The 25,803-nt window shown below is 49.8% G+C and overlaps 2 protein-coding genes and 1 non-coding gene across 13 annotated transcripts in view; 2 read left to right on the forward strand and 1 right to left on the reverse strand.

Moving 5' to 3' along the window:
* Ank1 (ankyrin 1) overlaps nucleotides 1-15,778 on the forward strand; it is a 202,792-nt gene extending 187,014 nt beyond the window's left edge. For 4 of the 11 annotated variants that reach the window (XM_058578907.1, XM_058578909.1, XM_058578916.1 and 1 more), the window contains 4 exons: nucleotides 3,163-3,436; nucleotides 8,103-8,186; nucleotides 9,137-9,277; nucleotides 15,413-15,778. In XM_058578907.1, coding sequence (XP_058434890.1) covers nucleotides 3,163-3,436; nucleotides 8,103-8,186; nucleotides 9,137-9,277; nucleotides 15,413-15,439 — 526 coding nt within the window. In that variant the 3' untranslated portion in view covers nucleotides 15,440-15,778. Of the gene's footprint in view, nucleotides 1-3,162; nucleotides 3,437-7,197; nucleotides 7,417-8,102; nucleotides 8,187-9,136; nucleotides 9,278-9,504; nucleotides 9,638-15,412 lie in introns of those variants that run through there. The other 7 variants (XM_058578908.1, XM_058578910.1, XM_058578914.1 and 4 more) reach the window with 4 other exon arrangements.
* On the reverse strand, nucleotides 9,863-9,933 carry Trnag-acc (transfer RNA glycine (anticodon ACC)). Its single transcript has one exon. It is a non-coding gene; the product is annotated as a tRNA-Gly (tRNA).
* A 5,425-nt stretch (nucleotides 15,779-21,203) lies between the features above and the next one.
* Nkx6-3 (NK6 homeobox 3) lies at nucleotides 21,204-25,512 on the forward strand. Its single transcript, XM_046443068.1, has 3 exons — nucleotides 21,204-21,585; nucleotides 23,628-23,797; nucleotides 25,273-25,512. The coding sequence occupies exons 1-3, from the start codon at nucleotides 21,204-21,206 to the stop codon at nucleotides 25,510-25,512; spliced, it is 792 nt and encodes a 263-aa protein (XP_046299024.1).
* Nucleotides 25,513-25,803: the final 291 nt, after the last annotated feature.

Consider the following 25,803-nt stretch of genomic DNA (forward strand, 5'->3'; position numbering starts at 1 on the left):
AAATGCTGCTACTATCCTGGACCCTATGTTCAAATGCCCTGGAGCATTTAGTAGGGCACCAGCTTGCTTCCCAAAGCCACTGTCCATGAGAATCGAGCTGTGATCTGCAAAGGCCACTTCCTTGCCAAGACACTCCCTGGGTGTGGCCAGAAGGAGAGACCCTGAAAGGTGTCAGGACAAGGGAGAGTGGGAGGTGGATCCTAAGACTTGGGAAGACCCATGACTGCAGGGCGCTGCTGGAGCTCAGTGCTCTGGATGCCTCTCACCACTGCGGGTTTGCTGTTGAAGGCCATATTTAGACACCTCGAAGCCCTGGGGCCCAGGGAAGTTATTTGTGTGCAGTCACACAGCCTGCATGTGATTCCACTGATAATGGTGGCCTTTCTACTTATCCCCTCTGAAAGAAAGAGACTGATGGGTTTATCTAGACAGGACAGAGCTTTCAACGGCTCTGAAATGGTGGTTCTCCTTGCCAAGCATCCTGTGCTGGGAAGGCAGGACACTGTGCCAGGGGCAAGGAAGCAGCTCCAGTAGTTCAGGCAACAGAACTCGTGCCCTCCGGACACTGGGAGCCTGTGTACCTTTGAACTCTCGCTGTTCTAGCAGTGGAACCTCCCCACTTCGCTGAGTACAGAAAAGGGCTCAGAGGTGAGAGAGTTCCTTGCGGTGGCAGAGAGAGAAGAGGCAGGCATGATCTGGGTATCGCTTTGGCCTCCCTGGACTGGAACAGGAAGAGAAGGATGAAGGCCCTTTCCTCCATGTTGCTTTGCTCCATAAGTTTTCCCTAAAGCAAGGAGATGGTTCCTGTGCTTCCAGAAGAAGGCTGTGGCCACCCCGTGAGCTCAGGAATAGCCAGACCACGGGGAAACTGTTCTCACTTCCTTTTCCCACCACCTTGTTCTGTGGCCCCTCAGAGACTCAGGTAGGCTTGACCACATCCCAAGTGGGAGGGAAAAGAAAGCCATTTAAAAGATGAGACAGCAAAGAATTCATTTTGTCTCCTAAACTGATTCTTCCATGAGAGTGGAGAATTGGATAGACTGAGCCCAAGTGTTCAGAGTAAAATGCTGGCATTTTGGATAGCCATTCTGTCCACACACATTTATGGAACGCTTCCTGTGTGCTGGCCACTTCCTGTTGTAACAGCAGGAGTACTGAACAGGGAGTCAGAAGACCTGGATTCTAGGCCTTGTTATATCACTGCCAGGTTCTGTGACCTTGGTCATCCATCCACTTCAACACGTGAATTTCATTCACTCAAACTAACAATGTTTATAGAGCACCTACTGTGTACCAGGCACCTGTAAAAAGTGGCTAAGTTCTAATGAGATGGCATTGAACAAATCAGACAAAAGTCTGTGCAAGAAGCTTATGTTCTAGTGGGGAAATTGACAAGAAACAAGATAAAAGGAAATAAAATTAGAAGTACCACTGGCCTTCATATTCATGGGTTCCAAGTCCATAGTTTTAATCAATCATGGATCAAATACATTAGGGAAAAATGCATCTGTACTGAACATGTGCAGACTTTTTTCTTATAATCATTCCCTAAACAATATAGCATAGCAACTATTTACATAACATCTACATTGTATTAGGTAGTATACGCATTCTTGAGATGATTTAAAATGTGCAAAGGGATTATGTGTAAGTTCTATTTGAATACTATGCCATTTTATCTAACATTGAACATTCATGGATTTCTTGGATATCAAGGTGACTTTAATGAAAATAGAAATGTTGGATACTGAAAGTGCTAAAGGAAAAATAAGAGAAGGGAATTAGGAGATAGGTATCTGTATGGAGAGGCAGAGGGTTGAAATTATAGATAGAGTGGCCAGGGAACCCCTTGGGAGGGACATTTAGTTAAGACTTAGAGGAAATAAGGGAGTGTGTCTTAGGCCCATAAGAAGGCCTAGCTAATGCTCATGCTGTGACCTGGAGCATGCCTGGTAAGATGCAGGGGACACTGAGAAGGTCATAGAGCCTCGGGGCCGAGTGAACAGGGTGATGAGGCCAAACATGTGGGGCCTTGAGGTCCTAAGAAAAATGGCCTTTCCAGGGTAGGATGGGGAGCCCCTGAAGGGCGTTGAGCAGAAGGAGTAGCATGCCCTGGCTATTGCCTTGAAGAGCTTGATGCGACCAGGGTGAGGGCAGGGAGGAGAGTTAGGAGGCAGGAGTTGATGGTGACGTGGACCAAGAGGCATCAGGGTGTGGTGAGAAATGGTTGAGTTTAGGTTATATTTTGAGAGTTGAACTCCAAAGACTCACTGATTAATATGATGTGGAGTGTGGGAGAAAGGAGACAAGGAGGGCAGATTCCCTCCAACTGGCAACTGCAAGGATGAAGGTGACTTCGTCCTTCATAACCTCAGGACTGTAGTGAGGACAACTGGGTGGAACGGGCGTGGAGCTGGATCCTCATTGCGGATCCCATCCTGCTGTCCTTGAGATCCTGTTGGAGAGCCAGAGTAGAGATGTGGGGAAGGAAATACACATCTGAAGTTCAAGAAAGGGTTCCAGGCTGAGCATGATGAGCATCTGGACAGGGTTTCCCACCATGAGCGGGAGAAGCTCCCTTAAAGAGGGAGCTAGCCGTGAGATCTGCAAATGGAACCCCATGCTCTCCAGTACTCAGAAGTCCTGGAAGTTAGGGGGACCCAGCAAAGGCCAGTAAGAAGGAGTGGCACTAGAGGGAGGGGGAGACCAGGCAAATGTGATATTCTGGAAGCCATAAGATATGTTTGAAGGGGAGAGAGTGATCACCCTTCAGATAAGGACTATCCAGTGACTTAGAGGGTGGGGTGGGAGACAGTCTGGGGATGCAAGATGATGGCTGTGGAGACCCCAGGAACTGAACCATCATCGAGCAAGGTGCCTCAGGAGCCCAGAGAAGAGAGCACTTAACTTAAAAGGAGGGACCATTGTTCTGGTGTCCGTTGCCCTCTGTACCTGATGGCAGGAATAGGCCACATGTGCCTCCTCCCCAGAGTGGTCAGCTCAGTGACTTGCTCATGCTCTCCATAGAGGTAGAAGACAGTATAGGCTGTGCCCTGGATGAGCCTTAGATGGGGATGGGGATCATCTGGGAGAGCACAGACCGAAAGATGACCGTTGTCCTTTCTTTCTCCCTGAACATCAATCATCTGGCCTGGACCCCAGACCACAGGACTGGGAAAAAGAAGGTTCCATAGTCACATACCTGCAAGATGCTGCCCAAAGCTCCTGGCAAGAGGAAGTCACGCAAGGCCCACACTCATTCCAGAGAACCATCACCACTGTCGGAGGGCTGGAGCCCAGCGGGTCTCAGGAGTATGAACACATGTGGATGGAACAGCCAGAGGCAGGGAGCTCCCAGGCAGACAGGGAACAGAGCCAACAGGGCCACACGGAGTGGTCGCAGGCGGCCGGGAGCATCTTCTCCCAGGTGATGCAGGTGAGGCCCACAGGGAGCCTTCTCCCCTTGCTCTTTTCCAGCATCAGAAAAGAAGCCCTGAGGCAACCCCGACTTGGCTGTGGCTCTCAACAGCAAGCTGTGTCCTTTCTTTAAAAATTGCAGTGGAGACCTTGCGTTCTCTAAGAGTAAGGACTCAAGGTCGCAGTCCACCTCTCTGCCTCCTTGACCTCTACTGGAGGAAGGGTGGCCTCACAGAGTAGTTGTCATCCATCTCAACAACATGGCAGCCTGGTGCTCATTCCCCTTTGGCCAATGATGATCGGAATGTTTGGGCAGCTTGCCCAAGGCCTCACTTGCCCAGGAGGGCTTGAGCTAAGCCTTTAGTGACCCCAATACCTTGGGTTTTGTTAGTTTTCTTCGTTGGTCATGCTAAGTTGTTTTAATTGGTATATAATGATACATAACAGGGGAATTGGTTGATATGAACTTGCACGTGCACGTAACAGAATTTGGTCTATTTTTTCCCTCAGTGTCTCCTCTTTCTTTCCCTTCCTCCTTCCCCTTGGCCCCCTTCCTATACTCTACTCTGCTTTTGTTGCCCATTGTGTTTTAGAAAGGGCTTAGAGCCAAACGGGAGAACTGGGCATTAGGCTGACTGGTCTGTATGACCATGCACAAGCCATTCTCTTCTCAGCACCTCCATGTCCTCTTGGGTAAATGAGGACTTGATTGGAATATCACAGAGCTCATCCAGCTCTGGAATCCTGTGTCTTTTTGGGGTGGCTTATGGGTTGGGAGGTGGTCAGGTAGAGATGGTTCACTTCTCTGCTCCTCCTGCTTTCTTGTGTGTCTCCCTCCCTCCTTCCTTCCCTCCTTCCTTCCCTTCCTTTCTTGTGCTTCTCATCCTCTCTTTGGATTTTCCCTGCATTTTTCTCCCTTTCTTTTCTCCAATCCTCCCTCCCTCTTCCCACCTTCCATGGTTACTCACTCATGGCCAGTCTTATTTTACCTGAACCGCAATCCTCTCCCCCCACACATTATTTTGAAGCAAATCTGAGACATCTTACTAATATGTGTCTTTTTGATTTATATATCCTTATAAAACTGCATTGCCGTTCTGTATGTATGCATTTTTAATATGGATATAGCTGCTATGTGCTGAGCATCTTGGTCACTTTCTCTTTTCACCCAGCACCACTTCCTAATCCAGGAACCGTTTTCTCAGCCTGTCCTTCCTATTTCTATCTTTCTCTCCCCCTTTTTACTCCCTGAACCTTAGCCTTGGCAGAAAACCTTTGAGGACTCCAGGACTAGGTTGACTCTGCAATGATTGTGAGCGGCTGGCTATAAAGAACTGCTAGGAATTAAATAGGGTTTTATTTAGAAAGCTTGTCTGCCAAGTATGTGCACTTGGGCAGGACAGACAGCTGTGTTCTTTTTTAACCTCAATCCACCCCAGTGCATTCTTTTCCATCAGGCTGTTCCTTGCCATCTACCCCTGCTCCTCCCAGAGCACAGGTGATCCTGATTGGGTCTGTTCTGGATCCCCAGGAAAAGAGAAAGATGTCGGGGTGTTCTTTTCCACTGCCCCTCTGCAGTTATCCCTTAGTGAGAGGAAAATTGGGGAGCAGAGGAGAAAGCAGGACAGCCCCAAGGAATCACAGAGAGAATGCTTCTAGGTTGTCCACCCAAGTCCCTGGATTACAGAGAAAGAAATTAAAGACCTTGGAGGCCCAGGGCTTTGTCCAGGGTCACCCAGTGAACCAACATCAGGGACAAGAGACTCCCAATCACTTGGTTCCTAGTTTCACATTCTTATGACCAGAAGGAGTGATCAGGGCCACCATGCCCAACCTGAAAATGGAGAACCCTATCATCTCCCTAGCCTCAGAGTGACTGGATGTGTGGACCAGTCAGTAATCAGGTGTCAGTAATCAGCTGACAAGACCCCAAGAGAGGATAATGAGGCCCATTGAAGATAATGATTTTTAAAGCTCCCCCCATTTACTAGTATTACCATTGAATTTCTAGAAAGAGAGAGAGAGAGAGAGAGAGAGAGAGAGAGAGAGAGAGATGCCATGTCACATAGGGCTTGGGAGTTGGGCCTGCAATGAATATAACCTGGCTGATTCTTCTGGGATCTGAGTGGAAATATCTGAAATTGGACTCTTTTTTGGCATGTGGTGTTAGGGATGGAACCCAGAGTCTCCCACGTCCCAGGCAAGGTCTCTACCACATTCCCCGACCCCCCCCCCAAAAAAAAAACCCAGCTCCTGGATTTGTCTTAGCCTTGTTAAAACTACATGTTGTGCCATGACCAACTCCTTTGCATGTGCTAAGTAAGGGCTTTTGTTTTTTCCCGACATTATCTTGTTGAAATGAGGTGTCATATTGGGGGTGATAGGAGTTTGAAATCTGACTCCGTCATTTACTTACTTTTTCACTTAGGCAAGTTACTTAAATTCTCTTTGCCTGTTTCTTTTATAAAAACGGGGAAATTATAGCACATACCTATAGGCCATTGGTAAGGTTTAACTGAGTTAATGTGTGAAACACACAGAACAATGCCTGCAAAGTAGTGCACAGTGGGGTACATCTATGCCACTATTATCCAGAGTGACAGTCTTCATAAACTCTGTGGTCCTCACAGCAATTTTAAGAAGGGGTAAGAAAAGCACATTAATTTCCAGCTTATGAATAAGGAAAATTAGGCACTGAGAAGATTTCCCAAGACCCCACAGTAAGTGAGTGCAGGGTGTCCCGGGTCTTTATTTTTTCTGCCAACAGGCTGCTACTTAAAAGGGGAACAACCTGACCCAGAAAGTGAAATTCCTTCCAGCCCCAGCTGCTGCGGCTTCATTTGTGAATCAGCTCTGTGCACGCAAGTGTAATACGCGTGGTTCCTGCTCAGTGGGCGTCAGTGTCCTAGCACGGGAAGAGCCTTTAAGGACAGGCCTTAAATAGACACACCAGTTCCATGCTGGAGTTCAGGGTTGTCATGCCCTGTAAAGGAGGGGACTGAGGGCTTGTGGGGCTCATAGGAATTACAGATCGGCTTTCAGGTGGCCCTACCACCTGTACTGGACTGCTGCCCTGCTCATTTGGCTGGGCCTGAGTAAATCACTCCCCCTTGAGGCTATTTTTAAAATAAACTCCTTCCTCACTATCCAGGGTATTAGCTGGTCTCGGCCTCCAGCACAGGCAGACATTCTGATGACTGCAGTAGCAGTCCAGGGAGAAACAGGAGCAACCACATTCTTGGAACATTTTATTTTATAGAATCCTTGAATGAGAAATTTTCCTAGGGCAGAACTCCCTCTGGTTTCCATAGGGACAGGCAGGCCGGAAAGGCTAGTGGGCAGGCCCCCCTTCCAGGTCTTCAGTGACTTTGACATGTGCTTTCTGTGTCCAGGACACAGCACCTGCCGGATTCCTTCTAGCCCAGTTGGACAGCTCCAGCAGCTGGTTTGGGAAGCTAAAATTATAGAAGCCTGATGTCACCGTGGAGTTAGGGCAGATCCCGGGGCTACTCACAGGAGGGGCACTCAGGCCGGCTGGTATATCGGGAGAAGGCCCATTCTGTCTCCTGCTTGGAGAGATAGAAAGAGACAAAGAGAAAACAAGAGAGAGAGAGAGAGAGAGAGAGAGAGAGAGAGAGAGAGAGAGAGAGAGAGAGAGGATGGAAGGGGTCTCTGGGGGACTCGTGAGTCCAAGAGGAGAATGAGAGACTGGATCCTTGCAGCAGCCGGGCCCCGGTTTCCCTGGTCCCTGGAGGGCCAGGCTGGTGAGAGGAGGTGAGGATGTGGACTTTCATCACCCAACTCCTGGTCACCCTAGTGCTCCTGGGCTTTTTCCTGGTCAGCTGTCAGAATGTGATGCACATTGTCAAGGGCTCCCTGTGCTTTGTGCTGAAGCACATCCACCAGGAGCTGGACAAGGAGCTGGGGGAGAGCGAGGGCCTGAGTGACGACGAGGAGACCATCTCTACCAGGGTGGTCCGGCGGCGGGTCCTCCTGCAGGTAATGGCCAGGCAGGCGGCAGGATGGGAGCTTGAGGGGAGCACCAGAGGCCAGGGCTGAGGGGACACTGTTGTGCTGTGCATGGTGTGGAGCTGGGGGAAAGCACCAGGAAATGTGTTGGAAGAGAAGGACCAGGAAGGCCTCCGGGGATCGGATTCTACACTGGGAGCCAGAGTTGTGTGTGGCTTCTCCCCAGCACCCAGCATGGGGTGACAGCCCAGAAAGCTCTGGGATTCGGGCCTTTTCTCTCTCATCCAGTTCTTGTTGCCAACCAGCTTTGGAATTGCGGGCTAGTCACTCTCAGGGTAGCTAACGATCTGTGGCAGGGCTACTGGACTGTGGAGTGCTGGAAAAATTATAAAACGGTGCCTTACCCACTTCTTCCCTCAGGGTTTCCTCCATCCAACTTGCGTAATCATCCCTATTTTGCTGGCTTCCTGGGCTGTTGTAAAGATCAAGCACACCAACCTCTTGCAAGCTCTGGGCCCATCCTATTTTCAGGCCTTGTGGCCCCACGGGGGCGCCGCCCCTGTGCTGGGAGTCCTCGGTTTGGCTGCGGCTACTTGCTGAGCTGGAGTTTCCTGCCAGGGTGGGGATTTATTGGATGTGTTGTTGCTGCCACGGCTCTTTTATGTCCTCAACCTCCATTTATCAATCTTATATATTTTCCCTTTCTCTTATTCCAGGGAAATGAGCTTCAGAATATTCCAGGGGAGCAGGTGACAGAGGAACAATTCACAGATGAGCAGGGCAACATTGTCACCAAGAAGGTGGGTGCAGAGAATACTCTGAGTTGGGGAGAGGCTGGTTGGGGCTAGAAGCTAAATGGCAGAAGAGCATAACTCGGGCCACACCAACAGGGTAGGCATGGCTATGGGCCACCCCAGCGCTCAGGAGGAGCGGTTTAGGTGTGTGTTCTTGGTCTCCAGCAGTTTGGATGTGGCTTTTCTCACAGCCTCTGTGTCCAAACCTAGTCCCTGATGTTTAACCTCTAAAATAGAGCAGTGTGCTATCCCCAGCCTACCAGGCATTCCCTCTAATAAGAAGGACCTGGAGATTCACTGAGTAGGTAGCATATATTAACTCACTAGATGTGGTTTTGCCTGTCGGGTGTCAGGCCCCATGCTAGCTAGGGGAAACCAGGGAGAGAAAACAGGGAGGATTTTGCATGTGCGTCTCAGGATCGCTGCTTGCACTATGGTGGAGCAAGACCTCTTGCCCCGTCTTTCCTCCTTCCTTTGGGCGGGGTCCATGTTCTTTTATGTTTTCATCTCCTGCTCTGATCGCATAGTAGATGCAGAGTAAATGGTATTTGAATGTTTGGATGGATGAACAAATAGGGACTGGGTGGGTGGAATGGAATTATTGTAGATAAAAAGAAAATGTTCTCCGCCCTTGGGCACTGACAGGAGGATGGGCAGCTTTTGGCTTCTACAGATGCCAAAAGGCAGAATGAAGCACAGTAGGCTTGAGACAGACTTTACATGTGGTCAGAATTTGATCATAAAACAAAACCTGCCAAGAGCCCTCCATAAATTCTAGCTTTTCTGACATTGTCCAGGGTGGGTTTTTCCATAAAGTAATGGCAGCAAGAGGCCGCTCCCTTTTCTTGTCCCCTCTGGGTAGGGCCCCTTATTCCTCAGATCTCTCTCCTGAGTCTTTCCTCACACTTTGTCTTCATGGTTTGACCAGCCCTTTCCCCCTTCCCTCTTTTTTCCAGATCGTTCGCAAAGTTGTCCGGCAGATAGACTCATCTGGTGCTGATGACACCCAGGAGCACCAGGAGGTGATTGTTGAGGGGCCCCTGGAGGACCCTAGTGAGCTGGAAGCCGATATTGAGTACTTTATAAAACATGCCAAGGTACTGAGGGGGCTTTTGGGGCTCCCTCACTCTTTGGAGGGAATTCCTCTGATGCCTGCCTCTCGGCCACAGCCTAGTCTGCACCGTCTGTTCCTCCAGTCACCTTCTTCCTGATGAATGGTGTTCCACCAGCTCCATACTGTCCCTTTTCCTTCCTTAGCTTTTGTTTTCCTTTCTCATCTGTCTGTGTGATCTGTCTTGCTTTCTGTCTCTGCTGCTGTCTCCAGGTGGAGCTGAGAGGGAGTGGCCTGCACCCGGACCTTATAGAGGGCAGAAAGGGGGCTCAGATAGTGAAGCGGGCCAGCCTGAAAAGGGGCAAACAGTGATCTCCAGTCTCTCCTCGGAGTAGCCTCTTGGGAGGTAACAGAAGCCTTCTCATCCTTTCTGCATGGCCTGGCCCTCAGTGGAGTTGCTGCTCATTTTTTGCCTGCATCCCTTTCTCCTAGGGTGCTCACTCTACCCAGCCTCTCTTGAGGCCCAACCTAGTGACTATGTCTCTGAGTCTCAGTTTCCTCTTCAAGGAAACAGAGGCACCTATCTCTCAGGAAGTGTACAAATGCGGTTTTTAGAATTTGGTTTTGGTTTTGGTGGTGCTGGAAATCAAACCCAGGGCCTCCTGCATGGTAGGCAAGCACTCTACCACTGAGCTACACCCCTAACCCCTATACAGTTTCAAAAGGACTCTTTCATGAGTGAAAAGCACTCTGTCCATCTAAGGTAGTCACACTATCTTAGAAACCAAGCAATGGGTTCCAGGGGTTGGTGGCAAGGACAGTGGAGAGTGCAGGAAAAACACTCTGGGCGGTGATATTTCAACACACTTTCCCAAAAAGAGCTCTCCAGAACCTGGAACCTAACTGAAGTTCTGTCAGGACCCGGGCTTCAGTTCTCCTTGATGTTTCGTGAACCAGGCTGCTCCCTTGCTTTCTAGGAAGGGGCTGAAGTTAACAGACCCAAGGGGTGGATGGTGTTCTCCCTGGAAAGTCAGGAGGGTCATGGGGTTGGGAGCTGGGTGCCGGTGCATGGTGAGGGTGAGCATGGGGCAATGGCGCTAAGGAGGGGTGTGTGCTGTGCTGTGCAGGGAGGGTCTCCAGCGGGCCTGTGCAGTGCCGGGGGCTTCAGCGGCCAGCTCTGATGATCTGCCCTCCCTGAGGGATCCTGTACTGAGCTGCCCCGAGGCCCTTCATTGTGCCCAGCTCGGGGCAGCTCAGTACAGGATGCATCGGGGTGGGAGTCGGCCGGGAGCGAGGAAGCATTGAGGCCCCAGCACAGCACTAACTGGGTTGTTGCCATCCAAATCCCCAAGGCCTGGCTCTGGGGCCAAGTAGCAAGCAGGTGCTGGCTTTCTGCATTCTGCAAAAAGCGGGGCCCGCTGTGTCCTGAGCCACCAGAAATGCTGACTTGGGGCTTCCTGACATATCTCAGCACTTGGGCAAAAAAGAGGACTGGCGGATCCAGTGAGAGGATAAAATTAGACCTGACTCCTCAGCAGCTTAAGGAGGTCACAGCATTAACCCCAGCATTGCCGGGGGTCCCACCTACTCCTGGCTTCGAAGGCTGAGGTTAGCTGAGATTCAGACTTGGAACTAATCCAAAGGTGCACAAATTTTTTAAAAGGAGAGTGAAGGGGAAAAGTACACTCTTCTGCCTTATTTTTCTTATAGTAGCTGCAGTAATGACTTTAAATTTGAGCTTCTGTTTGGCTCAGATTTTACCAATGTTCCTAAACAGGAGACAAGCAACCCAGAAAGAGGGCTAGGGGGATGGAGGGAATCTAGTATTATTTTTTATTGTTTAATTTGCCACAGATGATCTGCAAAGAGGTTGAACCCACTACTCACCAACACCCAACACCATCACAGGTGATTAAGGATCAGACTACATGAGCATGGGTGTCAGGAACATGGTAGGGCCTGGCTCCAGGACAGTGCTGGGACTTCTTCCAATAAAAGGCTAAGGGGATACCTGGGATTAGGGGTGACAGTGGTAAGGGAGGGAGCTTGGAGGCAGGCTCCTGGCTGTGTCCCAAAGGGCCTAAGGGGCAACATAAAATCCTGAACCCTTCTAATGAGAGCAAAGGCTGCAGAGAAGATAGTGAAAGGGCTGCAGACGCTCTAATTCTTAACATTTACTACCACCCACTCACAAGGATGTACAGGAGATCCTCCTTGTTCATTTTCAAATTCCCCTACTTGCTAAAATTCACTTGTAACCCAAAGCCAGTTCTCACTGTTCTTCTGTGGTCATTCACAGGAAGGCACAGAAGGGAGAAAAGTTTGAAACGCCTGACAATGCATATTCCCAGATGAGGCTGAGCAAGGAGAATTCTGCCTTATTTCAGCTCTCACAGTTCAAACAAGCATCCTTTTATTGGTCTATTTGGTGCCATGTTTGATGCATTTCTGTGGGTTTTTTGGTGACTTTCCTGTTTAAAATATTCTTCCAGGGCAATGCTAAAAGGCTTTCTAGTGTTTGTAAATGCAAAGAGGCTGTGATGTGCCTTCCAGAGATAATACATTTTAGAGAAGCTTCAGGAGCCGGTGCAGTGGCACATACCTATAATCCCAGTGACCTGGGAAGCTGAGGCAGGAAGATCACAAGGTGAAGGCCTGCCTGGGCAACTTAGCAAGACCCTATCTCAAAATAAAAAAATAAAAAGGGATGAGGATATAGCTCAGTGGTAGAGCAATCCTGGGTTGAATCTCCTGTACCAGAAGGAGAGTAAGAAACTTCGTGAAGAAACCAGTTATAGTGCTATTGATGGTGAGGTCAGTGTGAATGAATCAGCCATATATATTAATAAGGTGTCTTTGAACAGATCCCACATAAAATAGGGTTATATGTTTATTGGTCAATGAAAATGTGACCAGAGGCTTGTATTTCCTTTAAGAACGATGGTTCAGCATTCACTAATTCAGTGATTACAAACATGTGAATAGTGAATAGTGAATCAGCTCTGTTTGTTTCAGAGAGTGAAAACTGGAGTTTGGGAGTCTAGATTCAAGGCCTGGCTCCTCCTGTTTACCTTAAACAGGTCATTTAACTACCTGGAGTTTCAGACTCCTCAAAAGAAGATGAAAATAGTCCCTTCTGAAAATGAGTTACACTTCAATTTAAAAAAAAAAAAAAGAAGAAGAAGAAGAGGAAATTTCCAAGGATGGACATGCAGTTGAGTGGTAGAATATGCTTATCATGTACAAGGTCCTAGGTTTGATCCCCAGACACACCCTGCAAAAAAAAAAAAAAAAAAAAAAAACAATAAAATGAAACAACAATAACATACAAAGGTTTACAAATAAGGGGGAAAGCTATGTAAAGAGTAAATAAGAACATACTCTGGCACTCAATCAATGGCGGATTTTATTTGTAATATGCCTCAGGGCAAGTCAATTGACCTTCCTAAGCCTCAGGTTCTTTATCTATAAAGAAGCAATAATGCCGATATTTTTCCTCCCAGGATGTCTATGGTGATGGATGAGTTCATGTTTATGAAAGGGCTTTATAAATTGGCAAGTTCTACTATACTCTTTCTCAAAGTGCCATCCACTTCCCTGTATTGCAGTCATCCAAGAATCTTGTTAAAACATATGTTTTGGGGTTGGGGGTGTAGCTCAGTGGTAGAACACTTGCCTGACATGTATCAGGCCCTGGGTACTAAGCCCAGCAGCAGCAAAAAAAAAAAAGATATCTGTGAGTCCTGCCCCACCCAGTATTGGTGAATTATAATTCTAGAACTCAGGATTCTGTCCCTCAAGTTGCTCAAGTGATTTTTTATTTATATTGAATATTAAATTATTATGACTCTTTTTTTAATTCTCTTTGCCAAACTTCCTAGAAGTGAAGTAAACTGTTGTAACTTCGTGTCTAAAATGTGACCTGAGACAAATTATGGTTATAGTTCAATTAAAAATGTGGAACCCCCTCCCTCAAAGGGTAGAACTTAATGGACTAAGCCACTCATTCTGATTCCCCCACATCACTCCCAACCTTGGGAAGGCTTTTGCGTTGGAGGCCTGGCAGGGTGAGGGAGTTTCCTGGCAGTGTGTAGAAGCTGAAAAATTGCTGTTTAGTCAAGGCATGATTGTTTGGGGCAGATAGTAGCAGGTGTTGGGTTTTTCTTTGTATTTAGGTCCAAGTATTAGGGTTTTCAGTGCTGCTGTAGGGACTGTGTGGAGCCAGACAGCTGGAAGGAGTGGAGTAGAAGCAACTCTATAGCCTCTGCATTAACAGGAACGTGAGCAGGGTTCTGGTGTTTCTTGGCACCCCTCTTGTACAGGCCTGACTCTCCCTTGTAGAGCTCTCTGCAAAGCTGAAGGAGGAAAGAGACTACTGCCTTTGGATGTTTTTCTTTTTAGGGGATACTTGTACATTCAGACAATGTGGTTGCAAGACTTGCATTAACACTGACAGTAGAATAGTTTAATAAGTTTAAAATTAGTCAGTAGTCTGGATAGGAGGAGTGGGGGAGGTAAAGTGGAGGTATGCAGGAGGTATGAGTCTACCCTCATAGCCAGCCACTGCAGGGACATTAGAGTTAGGGTATAAGGGAGAGAAAAAAGAGCCACAAGCAATGGGTAGGGGTGGGGACAGGTGCTACAGTGCAGAGAGAAAATAAGAGAAGGAACAAGGCTGGCACAACCACACAGAATGAAGGGAGCTGTTTTCTAAGTTTTGAAAGGGTGATTCCTTCCCAGGGGAACAGCTGCAGAGATGAAGCTCGTGTGCTCTCCCACCCTGTGCTGCTGCTTGCTCCAGTTGGCCCTATCTCTGCTCCCCTTGAGTCTCACTTTACCCAAAAATGAAATGGGTAGTTATACCACAGTGATCTCCAAGGCTTTAACTTTCTCCTCTGCCGAGGGCCTGAGCCATAAATGGGTCTTTCCTGAGCTCCAGATTTCACTTTGTCTCTTGTTCAAAGAATGCTTACTATAGGAAACTCTAGGTAGAGGCTCCTGCCCCTGAAGTGTTTATAATCCAGCCAGGGAAATAACACAGATGTTTAAAAGAAAAGTCAACAGCAGGGCATGGTGGCTTGTAATCCCAATGGCTCAAGAGGCTGAGACAGGAGGATCACAAGTTTGAGGTCAGCCTCAACAACTTAGTGAGGCTCTATGAAATTTAGTGAGACCTAATCTCAAAATAAAAATTAAAAAGGGCTAGGTAAAGCGCTTGCCTAGCATGCGAGAGGCACTGGGTTCAATTCTCAGCACCACATATAAATAAGTAAAATAAAGGTCCAACGACAACTAAAAAAATATTTTAAAAGGTTGGGGGAGGCTGGGGATGTGGCTCAGTGGTTCAGAGCCCCTGGGTTCAATTTCTGGTACCACCCCTCCCCCCCCCCAAAAAAAAAGAAAAACAAAAACAAAGAACAACAATAACAGTAGCATTTCCAGAGAACCCAATAACAAGTTTACATGCATGCAATGCTCAGTCCTAAGGAATTTATTTATTTATTTATTAGTTCTTTTAAACATCACAATGATCTAATAAGATAGGTCCTATTACTGTCCTCATTTTACAGCTGAAGAAATTGAGTCACAGAGCAGGTAAGTAACTTAACCAAGGTCAGGCACCAAGTAACTGGGCAATCTGGCTGAGGAGTTCCTACTCCTAATCACTATACTTTGTAGACTCTTAAATGAAAAGTAGCTATGAGCAGGGAAGAGCTTCCAGAGCCAGGAGCAGCTGCAGTTCTCAGGAAGGCTTTGTGCAGGACAGGTCTAGGGGAGGGGGGCGGAACTTCAGCAGAGAGGAGAGTCGATCTACTGAGTGATTTCTCCCCAGGTGGCTGCACAGGTATGGGAGCCTTAAGGCACCCCTTCGGGAGCACGCAGCACAGCACCCTCCCTGCCCCATGCAGATTTCCCAGGAAACTCACCCACTGTGCAAGAAACCAGTGGAAACTTGGGTGGTGCGGAGAGACTGCCTTCCCCGGGGAAGGGTGGACAGTATTCCTGGAAGTTCAAAGTCCCTAAGCACAACAGCTCACTGCTTATCGCCTTGCTTGGGGAGTCTACTTTCCCTGAATCAGACCCTATCTGAGTAGCCGGCAAAAAACTCTGTGTTTGGAGTTGTTGCTGGGAGTTGCACCTTTAAATTCTAAGTGACTCCTTCTTTCTTTGTGTCTCTCAGGATCACACCTCAACACCCAACCCCTGAACTCCACACACTCTGCCATGCACACAGGAGGAGAGCTGGACCGGAGGGCTACAGAAGCGCTGCACATGTTCCTCTAGGCTCACAGCACGATCTCTGTAAGGGACTTCCTTTAGTCTCCTATTCGCATGAACGACTGACTGACTGTAGACGCATGACCTACAGTCTTCAATCCTGCCTCCGTCGACTACGGATCTCTGTCGGGAATCAGGGCAAAAGCAGCGAGAGGGGACAGAAAACAAGTACAAGAGAGAGCATATGGATGCAAACGTGAAAAAGGGCTCTTTTGTGGCTGGGGATGGTTTTTGTTTTTGTTTTTTAAAAAAATTGTTTTGATTTTGACTTCGTACAGGGTATTTTTTTTCCCCCAACCTCATCTGTGAGAAATCCATGTGGGCTTTTTGGAAAGGAAAAAAAAGAGGGGGGGGGGAGAAGAAATAAGAAAACTAGGCATGAAATCAGTTTAGTATCTTCAGCCCATGGCCTCATCTGCTAACCATCCCCACCTGCACACACCACCTCCATTCCATTCATGACAACCCCTCTACTCCCCAGTGGATTGCTCCTTCCAGAATGCTCTCCATGACATTCAGGGGACACACACACACACACACACACCCCTCCTCTTCACTCTGTCTACACACTGATTTTACTGTGACCTCTGAAGCTGTATAGAATCTCCTATGGATAAACTGGATTTTTTTTTATGTTCTCTCTCTCTCTCTCTCTCTCTCTCTCTCTCTCTCTCTCTCTCTCTCTGCCAGTTTCAATATTAATCATCTTCCAATGGAAAATCATCACCTTGAGAGTGCATTCAGGGTTCCTTGTGTTAGGGACTTAAGAATTGGAGGCGAGGACCCCAGGCTTAGCTATAGGGCTCAAAGGGAGCCAGTGACCCATCCTAAAGGTCTCAGCTGGGGAAGGGCCAGTGGCTGCCCCAGGGTCGCACCAGCATGTCCAATAGAGAAGAGGTTTTCTATATCTTCAAGCACTTCTATCATAGTCTGTGTTCAAAGTGTAAACTGTACAGTAATCAGCCTTGTGTATATGAAAAACAATAAATACTATGCAAACCAATAGAAACACTTTAGCAGTATGTACCAAGCACTAACAGCTCAGCTCCTGAGGACTTCTCCAGGCTGCGGGAGAAGGAGCTACAGGCTGTCTTTCAGTGAAAGAGGAAGGAAGGAAGTAGGGCTAGTGAATGTATCTGCCAGTTCTAGATGTCAGGCCACCCTAAGGTCTCCCAGAGCCAACTTGGTGCTCGAAGTCCAGGCAGCCCGCAGGCTGGGGGTACAGGCTCTAGGTTCCAGGCTGGCCAGCCCCAATGCCTCCCCTTTGCAAGGCTCCTGACCACGTGCCCAGTGGGAGGAGAGCCGAAGGAGGATGGAGCTGCTGACCACCAAGAGACCCCGGGCTGGCCAAGAGACCCTTCAAAGCCAGGCTCTGGGTCAGGGCAGGAAGGAAATCGACAGCTGGCTGTTCCTCGCCTCGGTGCCATCAGGGAAGAGCCTTAAAGTTATACTAGAGCCTCCGGCAGAGGGAGGCCCGAATCAGCACAATCCGGCCCCGTCCTTGCCCGGGCGGGCGCCCTCTAGGGCCAGGAGAGAGACTCTGATAGGCTCTTCTCTCAAAGAGCCACTGTGGCGGATGTCCAGTCACCTTCCTCCCCTGCCTCTCTCCGAAGGTGTCCTCTGGACACATTTAAACCTTCCAAGTAGCACAGAAGCGCCCTCAATGTCAGAGACCCCAAGGCTCTGGAGACAGACGGCAAAGGTCTCGGGCGGAACGGGGACAACCGGGCCTCCGCCGTCTGGCCCGGTGGTGCCCTACCCGGGCCAAGTGCGGTCGACTCGAGGGCCGCGTCCCGGACGGGCCGAGGCACTCCGGTCCGTCCGGGGCGGGGTTTGCTTTTGCTCTCCCAGTGGGGCGGGCAGGGGAGAGGAAGTGCCAACTCCTGGCCCCAGTTCTCGCCGAGAGCTGCGTCTGAGCAGCTGCAGGCTCGCAGCCCCCTCTTGCATGGTGCGAGACCCAACGCTGCTCGGACGCGGGCACGGGGCGCAGCGGTGGCCGCCAACGCCCCGCCCCGCCGCAGCGCCGGGCCGCGCCGCGCCGCGCCGCGAAGCAGAGGCGCCCCGGCTCCCGGCCTGCGGCAGGAGAGGCCAGGCAGCGCGGCCAGGGACCGATTCCGTGAAGGCTCAAGGAAGACAGGCGCAGGGCTTGCCTCCTCCGCCTCGATCCTGTCCCTTCCTCTCCCAGGTCGCCGCTGCAGCTGAACCCAGTAGCCCCTCTTAGCGCCCCGCGTGGGCCCCGCGGCTCCAGGCTCTGCTTTGGCACCTTCCGCTCCGTCTGGCATGGCTGCTTGGCCCGCCGGCCCCAGGCCCTCGGTGGCATGGCTGCACGCTCCCGCTGCTAGTAGGAGCTGTTTAGGGGAGGAGTTTGGGGTCTCCACATGATGCCTAGAGAATGCTGCAGTCTGCACATTAGACGCTTTTTAGAAGTTTTGAAATTACCTTGATTTTTTTAATTGTTATGAAAAACAAATCATTTCTTGACTCTCCCATGCTCTGTTACTGGGAGAGTATGCCCCCCCCCCACTCTGATGTATAGACCATTCTCCCTACACCAGCTGAACAGATGTCAAAATTAATAAAGAAATTGACTCATGACACAGGGCTCCATCTCTGCTTCCTGGCTCCTCTTTGGGACTTGTGCTGGGGCAAGAGTAAAGCCTGGGTTGGGGTGTAGAGGGGTCAATAGGTGGGATCAGAAGCCTGAACCCCAAAGAGGGGTCCACCAATTCTTCCTGAAAGCTTGGACAGCTCCTTAATTTAAACTGCCCACCCAGGGAGAAACCCCCAGAGAAAGGATAGCCTAAAGGCTACCATGAAATGGGGAGAAGTTGGAGGTCTGGTAAGGGACTCCACAAACTACCAGGATATGGCCAGTCCAGGCCCAGGGCTAGTATACACTGAGTGACATTCTAGTTCTTCCTGTGAAGGCATCTGGTCCTGCGCCCCATGGCATTAAACGTTCCAGAACCAACCCTTGCTATAGAGAGGATATGGCCCTGTTTCTATCTAGTTTCTAATACTTTATGCAAGGTTGGTCACCACTCTGGCCTCAGTTCCTCATGGATCAAATGGAATGAATTCAGCAGTTGCTAAAGTCTCTTCAGTTTGTCATCCTGGAGTTTTGGACCTTTAGTCTTAGCATTAAATAAGAATCAAAATTTGTAGAAGACTTCTTTCTTGGTAAGGTCTCATTATTAGGGGATGAATAATTCACAGTTCCAAGGTCCCTGGAGCATCCCCAGCTCTTGCTCCACCCCAAAAAGAACTCTTGGAATCTGAAAGGCCACCCAGAACAATGAGACCCTTATTGCTGTGCATTTATATTACCCAGAAGGCTTTTATAAAAGGTTTCAGAATCACAGTTGCATGGGTGGGATCCTGTGGGCATCCCTGGGAATCAGAACTAACTTCCAAAATGATGGTAGAGAGCGGCCTAGTAGAAAAGCCAACTTAGATGAATAAGAACTTATCTTTCTTACTGGACCTGGCTGTGTATACCTGTAATCCCAGAGACTCAGGAGGCAGAGGCAGGAGAATTGCAAGCTTGGGCAACTTAGCAAGACTCTGTCTCAAAAAATAAAAAGGGAGGGGGAGGGAGAGGGCTGGGGAGTTACACCTACATGTAAAAATAAAGAAAGAAAGGGCTGGGGATATAATTCAATGCTAAAGTACACCTTGGTTCAACTCTCAGTATCATCCAAAAAAAAAAAAAGAAAGAAAGAAAAAAGAAAAAAAGAAGAAGGAGGAGAAGAACCATTTTTCTTGTTTATAATTCAAATTTATAGAAAAATCATCTCACACCCTTTATAAGGTCTTCCTTAAATTAACTGAAATATGTGCTACAGAGAGTGGCTCAGAGAGTCTTGCCCTCCCCAGCCCTGGACCCTCTGCCTTCTACTGGAAACTAACAGAAGGCCAGCAAAGGGGTACCTATAGTTCCTCATGAGCACAGACCATAAGTGATAAGAGAGTGAACTCTGCAGAGCCCATGGACTGGTCAGCAAGGGCTTGGGGACTTCCAGGCAGAGGGAGGGCAGAAGTTCATCTGACAGTCACTAGTTTTTCTGTCATTTTGCATTTTCAGACAAGTAGCAGACTGGTTCTTCTTAGAGAATAGCATTCAGGAAAGAATGCTGCCCAGGGGCTGGGGATGTGGCTCAAGTGGTAGCGCCTTGCCTAGGATGCATGAGGCACTGGGTTCGATTCTCAGCACCACATAAAAATAAAATAGATATTGTGTCCACCTAAAAAACTAAAATATAAAAAAAAGAATGCTGCCCAAACCAGGAATAAACTTGTTTCCTGGAAAGTGGGCTCTGATTCCTCTGCACTTCAATTTCCTTGTCTGCACCTCAATTTCCTTGTTTGTAAAATGAGAGATTGCCCCAGTAGAGCCTCATACAGTATAAATACTCAAGGAAGAAGGGGGAAAAAAAGCATATGGGTGCACTGAGATTTAATCCAGTTCCATGAATCAAATATTTACTGAGTCCCAACTGAATCCCAACCGAATGTTTGACACATGGCTCCACCACGGAAGCAGGGGACATCTCAGCATCAGAGATTTCAAACCCAGACACCAAGTGAGATGGAATGTGGCTATTGCTCTAGCAGAGACACAAATGAGGAAGAGATCCTGGTGGAGGGGATCAGGGAAGGCTGTCCAGAGACAGAGGTGAGAACACACATGTGTACCACCACCTTTTCAGCTTCAGTGGAAAATGCACAAACCCACTACCCTGAGAGCTACCCACTACCCACCCCCGATCCAATCTGCCCATCAGGCTCTAAAATACTCACAGGCATTTTCTTCCCCGCAAGAAAGCAGACATTTCCCAGCCTCTGCACTTACCCTGTCCCAGCACCAAGGAGGAAAGGGAAGCAGTCGGTTCTCCTGCATAGACTGGACATCAGCAGATAAAGGGGCAGGAGCAGCTCAGGAATGTGACCTCTGAGCCCAGTCTCCTCACTCTCAGGAGGGCAGCTGCAGGAACTGTGACTTCCAGCTGCCTCAGGAACCTCCAGACACCTCCCAGATACCCACCTTTTCCTAGATGCTGGACTTGGGGGAATCAGGTGGAATCTCTAATGATGAACAAGAGCGTCTAGAACTAATTCTCTCTCTCTCTCTCTCTCTCTCTCTCTCTCTCTCTCACACACACACACACACACACACACACACACACAGAGGCTGATTTTACAGTCAATCTTTCAAAGTGCAATTTGTCTAGCAAAAGCCAATGTGAGGCCCGTGTTGCCTCCACCAATGGCGGCACAGCTCTCACAGCTCAGCCAGTCTCCAGTCTGTATTCTAATGGGCCATATCTTTATCAGGGAAATGTCCCTTCTCTGAACTTAAAACTTCTCATGGAGGGTCCCCAGACTCGGAGGCTGAGGAGGGGGCTGTGCTGAGCTGTGAGGAGCACCCTTCTCCAACAGGACGGGCCGAGAGGAAAGGTGCGCTGGGGAAGCCCCCACCTGCCCTAGTGGCACCTGACTTCCGAGCAGCTGACGTGGGTGCCAGTCCCTGGTGAAGGGCTGGACCAGATGCTGTAGGTGGGGGGCAGTCAGAGGCTTGGGGCTGCTTCTGACTCTCCAAACCTGCCATGAGATTCTGGGCCAGAATCTGGGGTCTCTGGCTTTAGGGGCCTGGACTTGGGCTTCTCACTCTCCCGCTGCTTGACCCGGAGATCATGGAGTCCAACCTGCAGGGGACATTCCTGTTGAACAACACGCCTTTGGCGCAGTTCTCAGAGATGAAGGCCCCGGTGTGCCAGTACTCCATGCAGAACTCCTTCTACAAGCTCAGCCCTCCAGGGTTGGGCCCCCAGCTGGCCGCCGGGACCCCCCATGGGATCACAGACATCCTGAGCAGGCCTGTGGCCACACCGAACAGCAGCCTCCTCTCCGGCTACCCCCACGTGGCAGGCTTCAGTGGACTGGGCTCCCAGGGGGTCTACTATGGCCCCCAGGTGGGGAATTTTTCCAAGGCTGGGAACGAGTACTCTACCCGGACCCGGAACTGCTGGGCGGACACAGGACAGGACTGGCGAGGCGGGCGGCAGTGCAGCAACAGTGAGTAGAAGGCAAACCTTCACCCCCAGCCCAGCCCACCCAGAGCCAGCCAGACTCAGGGGAGGAGGAGGAAGAGGTAGGAGACAGGGAACTCACCCTGCCCACCCTTACCCACCTCACCTCAGCCGCCATTAGATAGCCCAGCGCAGTTGCCTGGGTCCATTTTCTCAGCTTGGTGCAGGACTGAACTTACCCTCTCTGGCTCCAACCCCAGCTTTGCTTAGACACAGATGTCTGACTCCCATCCTTACCTATTGCCACCTCAGATGCCGTCCCAGGGAACCTGGGACTTCCAGGCCCAGAAAAGCCCAAACTGCCCACCTCTACCCTCCACAATGTCCAAATGGCAGCTCATCATTATTATTATTATTGTTGTTGTTGTAGTTGGACACAATACTTTACTTACTTATTTTTATGCGGTGCTGAGGATCAAACCCAGTGCCTCCCACATGCTAGGTAAGTGCTCTACCACTGAGCTATCTCCACAGCTGGTGGCAGCTCATCTTGCTTCTGGCCAGAGCCTTGCCACTGCTTCTTCATCCCCAAAGCAGGCAAACAGTACCACCAGTGAAGGAAATCTGCCACTGAGTCACATTCCCAAAGAGCCAGCTCATGCCTGGCATGTTTGGGGACACTGAATGCATTCTGACCCCCTCAAGCCCCTGCCTGTGAGTGAGATGGCTCATTTTCCACCTTCCTTCTCAGGGTTTATAGCAATAGTAGCAGCGACAATCCAGCCATCAGAGCACTGGCTGAGCCAAATTGAACTTGCCCTGGTTGCTGGAGGGACTCTCCTCAGCTCACCCATGCCTGAGTCTCAGTTTTTAGAGAACTAGTCCAGGGGGCCTGTGATGTATGTCAGGGACTAGTGGAGGTAGCAGTGGCATGTACAGGCAGGTAAGGCTCACCCACCTGGAAGGCAGGCAGAGGGAGCCTCCATTTTTGTCTGCTCTCTAGGCTCCCCCACTGAAATGTGGGTATGAGATCAACCATGGAAACTCCCTAAGCGCAGCCTCCCCTCTGCCACACTGCTTGGAGCCTCACTGCCTGACAGCCTGTGCCTCCCTCAACCTGACACTTAGGGATTTTTATGAGGATAGAGACCTCATCTCTTTTACAGCCCAGCTTTTTGGATACTTTAAGCCTCAAGTCGCCCCTCCCTGACCTCCATCATCCTTCCCCACCCTACTCCACACCCCAACTCTTCTATCCTGAATGCATGTACACAGGAAAATAGCAAAGAAGATCAGTGACCAAATTAAGTCAAAGGGAGCCAGGACTGAAGATGATGGTCTCTCAGGAGGTCTCTTCCTCTTTCTGTGCCTCAGTCTCTCCACCTATAAAAAAAGGAGATGGGACATGGATTGTCAGATTGTCCTGACCAAGGCCTAACACCTGGTGATTCTGTTTCCTCTGAACCCTACTGCCCCTGAGCACGCAGCCCTGGCTGGGGTGGGGATCTCCAGCCTCCATGCCTCCAGTGTCACTGTAGCCGTGTGATCTTCAGGCCTGGTGACATGGGGGAGTAGCACACTGGGATTGGAGGCTTTCCCTCCTTGTTTTTCAAGGGATCTGAGGAATTGCAGCCCAGAAGCAAGAAAATGGAGAGAAATCCACAGGTTCCTGGGGCCTTGTCTTGGTGACCTGAAGGAACATCCTTGTCTTGGTGTCTTGTGACAGAGAGGAAACTCCTATTGTCCTTTGGAAGAAGTCAGCATCATTGAGTAGAGAGAACATTAGACAAAAAGGCAGGAGAACCTGTTCTAAGCCCTGTTGATCCTAAATAGGTATAACCTGGGGCAACTGCCCTCTGGGGCTGCCACCCACCCTGACATGGTAGAGGTCACAGTCATTGTTATCTGAAATGTTAGTAATGTGGCTGAAGTGATAGGCATCATGATGCTTCAGCAACCTCAATGGCTTCTCCATAGGAGGGAGCTCACCCTATAGGAGAGGTAGGGCAGGGCTGGCATCCTGCAGGCAGTGCATGGTACCCAGGTGCCCCTTCATCCTTCTAATCCCACTTCCCTTCCTCCTACCAGCCCCAGACCCCCTGAGTGACAGCATCCACAAGAAAAAGCATACCCGGCCCACATTCACAGGGCACCAAATCTTTGCCCTGGAGAAAACCTTCGAGCAGACCAAGTACTTGGCTGGTCCTGAGAGAGCAAGGCTGGCATACTCACTGGGCATGACTGAGTCGCAGGTCAAGGTGAGTCTGTGTGGGTGAAGGCAACTGCCTTGCAGTGAGGGCACCTGCCAGGACAGGATGCCCTGCGTGGGAGGGAGGTAGCCACAGTTTCCCAATAAATCCCAGCCCCTCAGAGGGAGGCTGTCCTGGTGTTTGGGAACTACTTGCCCATCTAACCTTAGAGATTACAATAATTAACAACAAAATAAATGGCTGTCATCTACTGAACCCGATGCTGAATGCTTCTTATGTAGTTCATTTAATTATTATTAATTCGACAGATGAAGAAACAATCTCAGTTGACCCTCTTGCTCAAGGTCTCCTGGTTGGTAAGGGCAGAGCTGGGAATGGGACTCCAACCTCAGGCCTTCCCCTCTTCCACTGTCTGAACCAGGAAACCCAAGCACAAATGGCAGCCACTGGGCCAAATTAAATCTGGATTCCTCTTGATCTCTCAAAGGAGCTGGACTTGGCTTAATTATCTTTCAAGAAAGAAAAAAACCTTTTGCTACTCACCGGTCCAAAAGAAGATGGGATGGGATAGCAGATGTATGAAACTTAGGGAGGGTAGATATGCTCTGGTACTTCCTACCACGGGGAGCGTGAAATAGCCTCCTAAACAGGCCTCCAAAGATCTGCTTCTCCCTCCTCAGACTGCTGGGGGCAACTTTCTCAACTTTGACATTACAGCTCTCCCCAGAGATTTTGGGTGGGGACACCAAAGAAGAAAGCTTTGAGCTGCGCCAGACCTGCCTAGCTTAATGAAGCAGTCAGGTTCTCGCAAGTACCAGAGGCAGACTGGACCCTAGGTCTGGGCTTTGCTGCCAGCCTCTGGGACCACCTGTTCAGACAAATATTTGCCCTGCTGGAGAGTGAAAGCTGATGAATGGAAATGGAAGGAAATGATCTGGGCCCCTCTTAGGTATAGTTCTGCCTCTTTAGGTATCTTCAATCTTTACACCAAACAATGTACATGTTACTGTTCTAATTTGGGAGAAATTATTCATGAAGTTCAGTGAAAGTCTAAGAAGCTTAAAGAAGAGAGGGGTTTGTTGTTGTTGTTGTTGTTGTTGTTTGTTTGTTTTGTTTTGTTTTTTTAGGTCCTGGGGCCTGGGGTTGAACCCAGGTGTTTAGGCTCTACACTGAGCCACACTCCCATCCCAAGAACAACTCTTCAACACCTAGTGAAGTGCCCAGACCTGGACTAACCCCTTTCTACCCTGGTATTTCAGCATCTCCCACCAAGTGCATCAGATGGCAAAAGAGAAGGAAACTGCACTTGCAGGGAGGGTTGCACCAGATCTGCAGGGGTGTTCTTTTATTTTATTGCCCTCATTCCCCAGTAACGTGGCTATTACAGTTCACTCCAAAATCGAGCCATTTATTTTCCTACAAAAATAAGGATGACAGCGCTTTCTGCGGAGTGGAGCTGTCCTCTTACAAAGCCGCCCGTGTGCGCGGTGCGTGCGTGGTCCTCAGAGTCTCTCTTACCCCAGGTGTGGTTCCAGAACCGGAGGACCAAGTGGAGGAAGAAGAGTGCGCTGGAGCCCTCGTCCTCCACGCCGCGGGCCCCGGCGGGTGCCGGCGCGGGCGGGGACCGCGCGACCTCGGAGAACGAGGACGACGAGTACAACAAGCCGCTGGACCCCGACTCCGACGACGAGAAGATTCGGCTGCTGCTCCGCAAGCACCGCGCCGCCTTCTCGGTGCTCAGCCTGGGCGCACACAGCGTCTGACGCCCGCCTGCCCCAGCCCCTCCGCCAGCCCGCCCCCCGCCGCGCACGAGGTCCCGGGCAGCCGTGGGCCACCAGGCCAGGGCCAGCCTCCCCTTCCCCACGTGCCTGGGGAACAGGAGGCAGAGGGGGATGGAAGAGAAGGGAAGGAAGAGGAGGAGGAAGGGAGGAGAAGAAAGAGAAGGGGGGAAGAAGGGAGGAAGAAGAGGAGAAAGGTAGAAGGAGGGGAGGAAGAGGAGTCAGGGGGAATGGCCAGTCCAGCTGAGGGAGGAGGGAGATGCACACCTCTAAACA

Source organism: Marmota monax, unplaced genomic scaffold (assembly GCF_021218885.2).
Source record: "Marmota monax isolate L192 unplaced genomic scaffold, Marmota_monax_Labrador192_F-V1.1 WCK01_AAM20220418_F8-fsc00252, whole genome shotgun sequence".
Classification (NCBI taxonomy): Eukaryota; Metazoa; Chordata; class Mammalia; order Rodentia; family Sciuridae; genus Marmota; species Marmota monax.

Excerpts from the sequence above, each read along its gene's own strand:
- Nkx6-3 (XM_046443068.1), top strand. The coding sequence starts at position 21,204 with ATGGAGTCCAACCTGCAGGGGACATTCCTGTTGAACAACACGCCTTTG. Across the intron at positions 21,586-23,627 it reads CGGGCGGCAGTGCAGCAACA|CCCCAGACCCCCTGAGTGAC; the intron begins GTGAGTAGAAGG and ends TCCTCCTACCAG. Across the intron at positions 23,798-25,272 it reads TGACTGAGTCGCAGGTCAAG|GTGTGGTTCCAGAACCGGAG; the intron begins GTGAGTCTGTGT and ends CTCTTACCCCAG.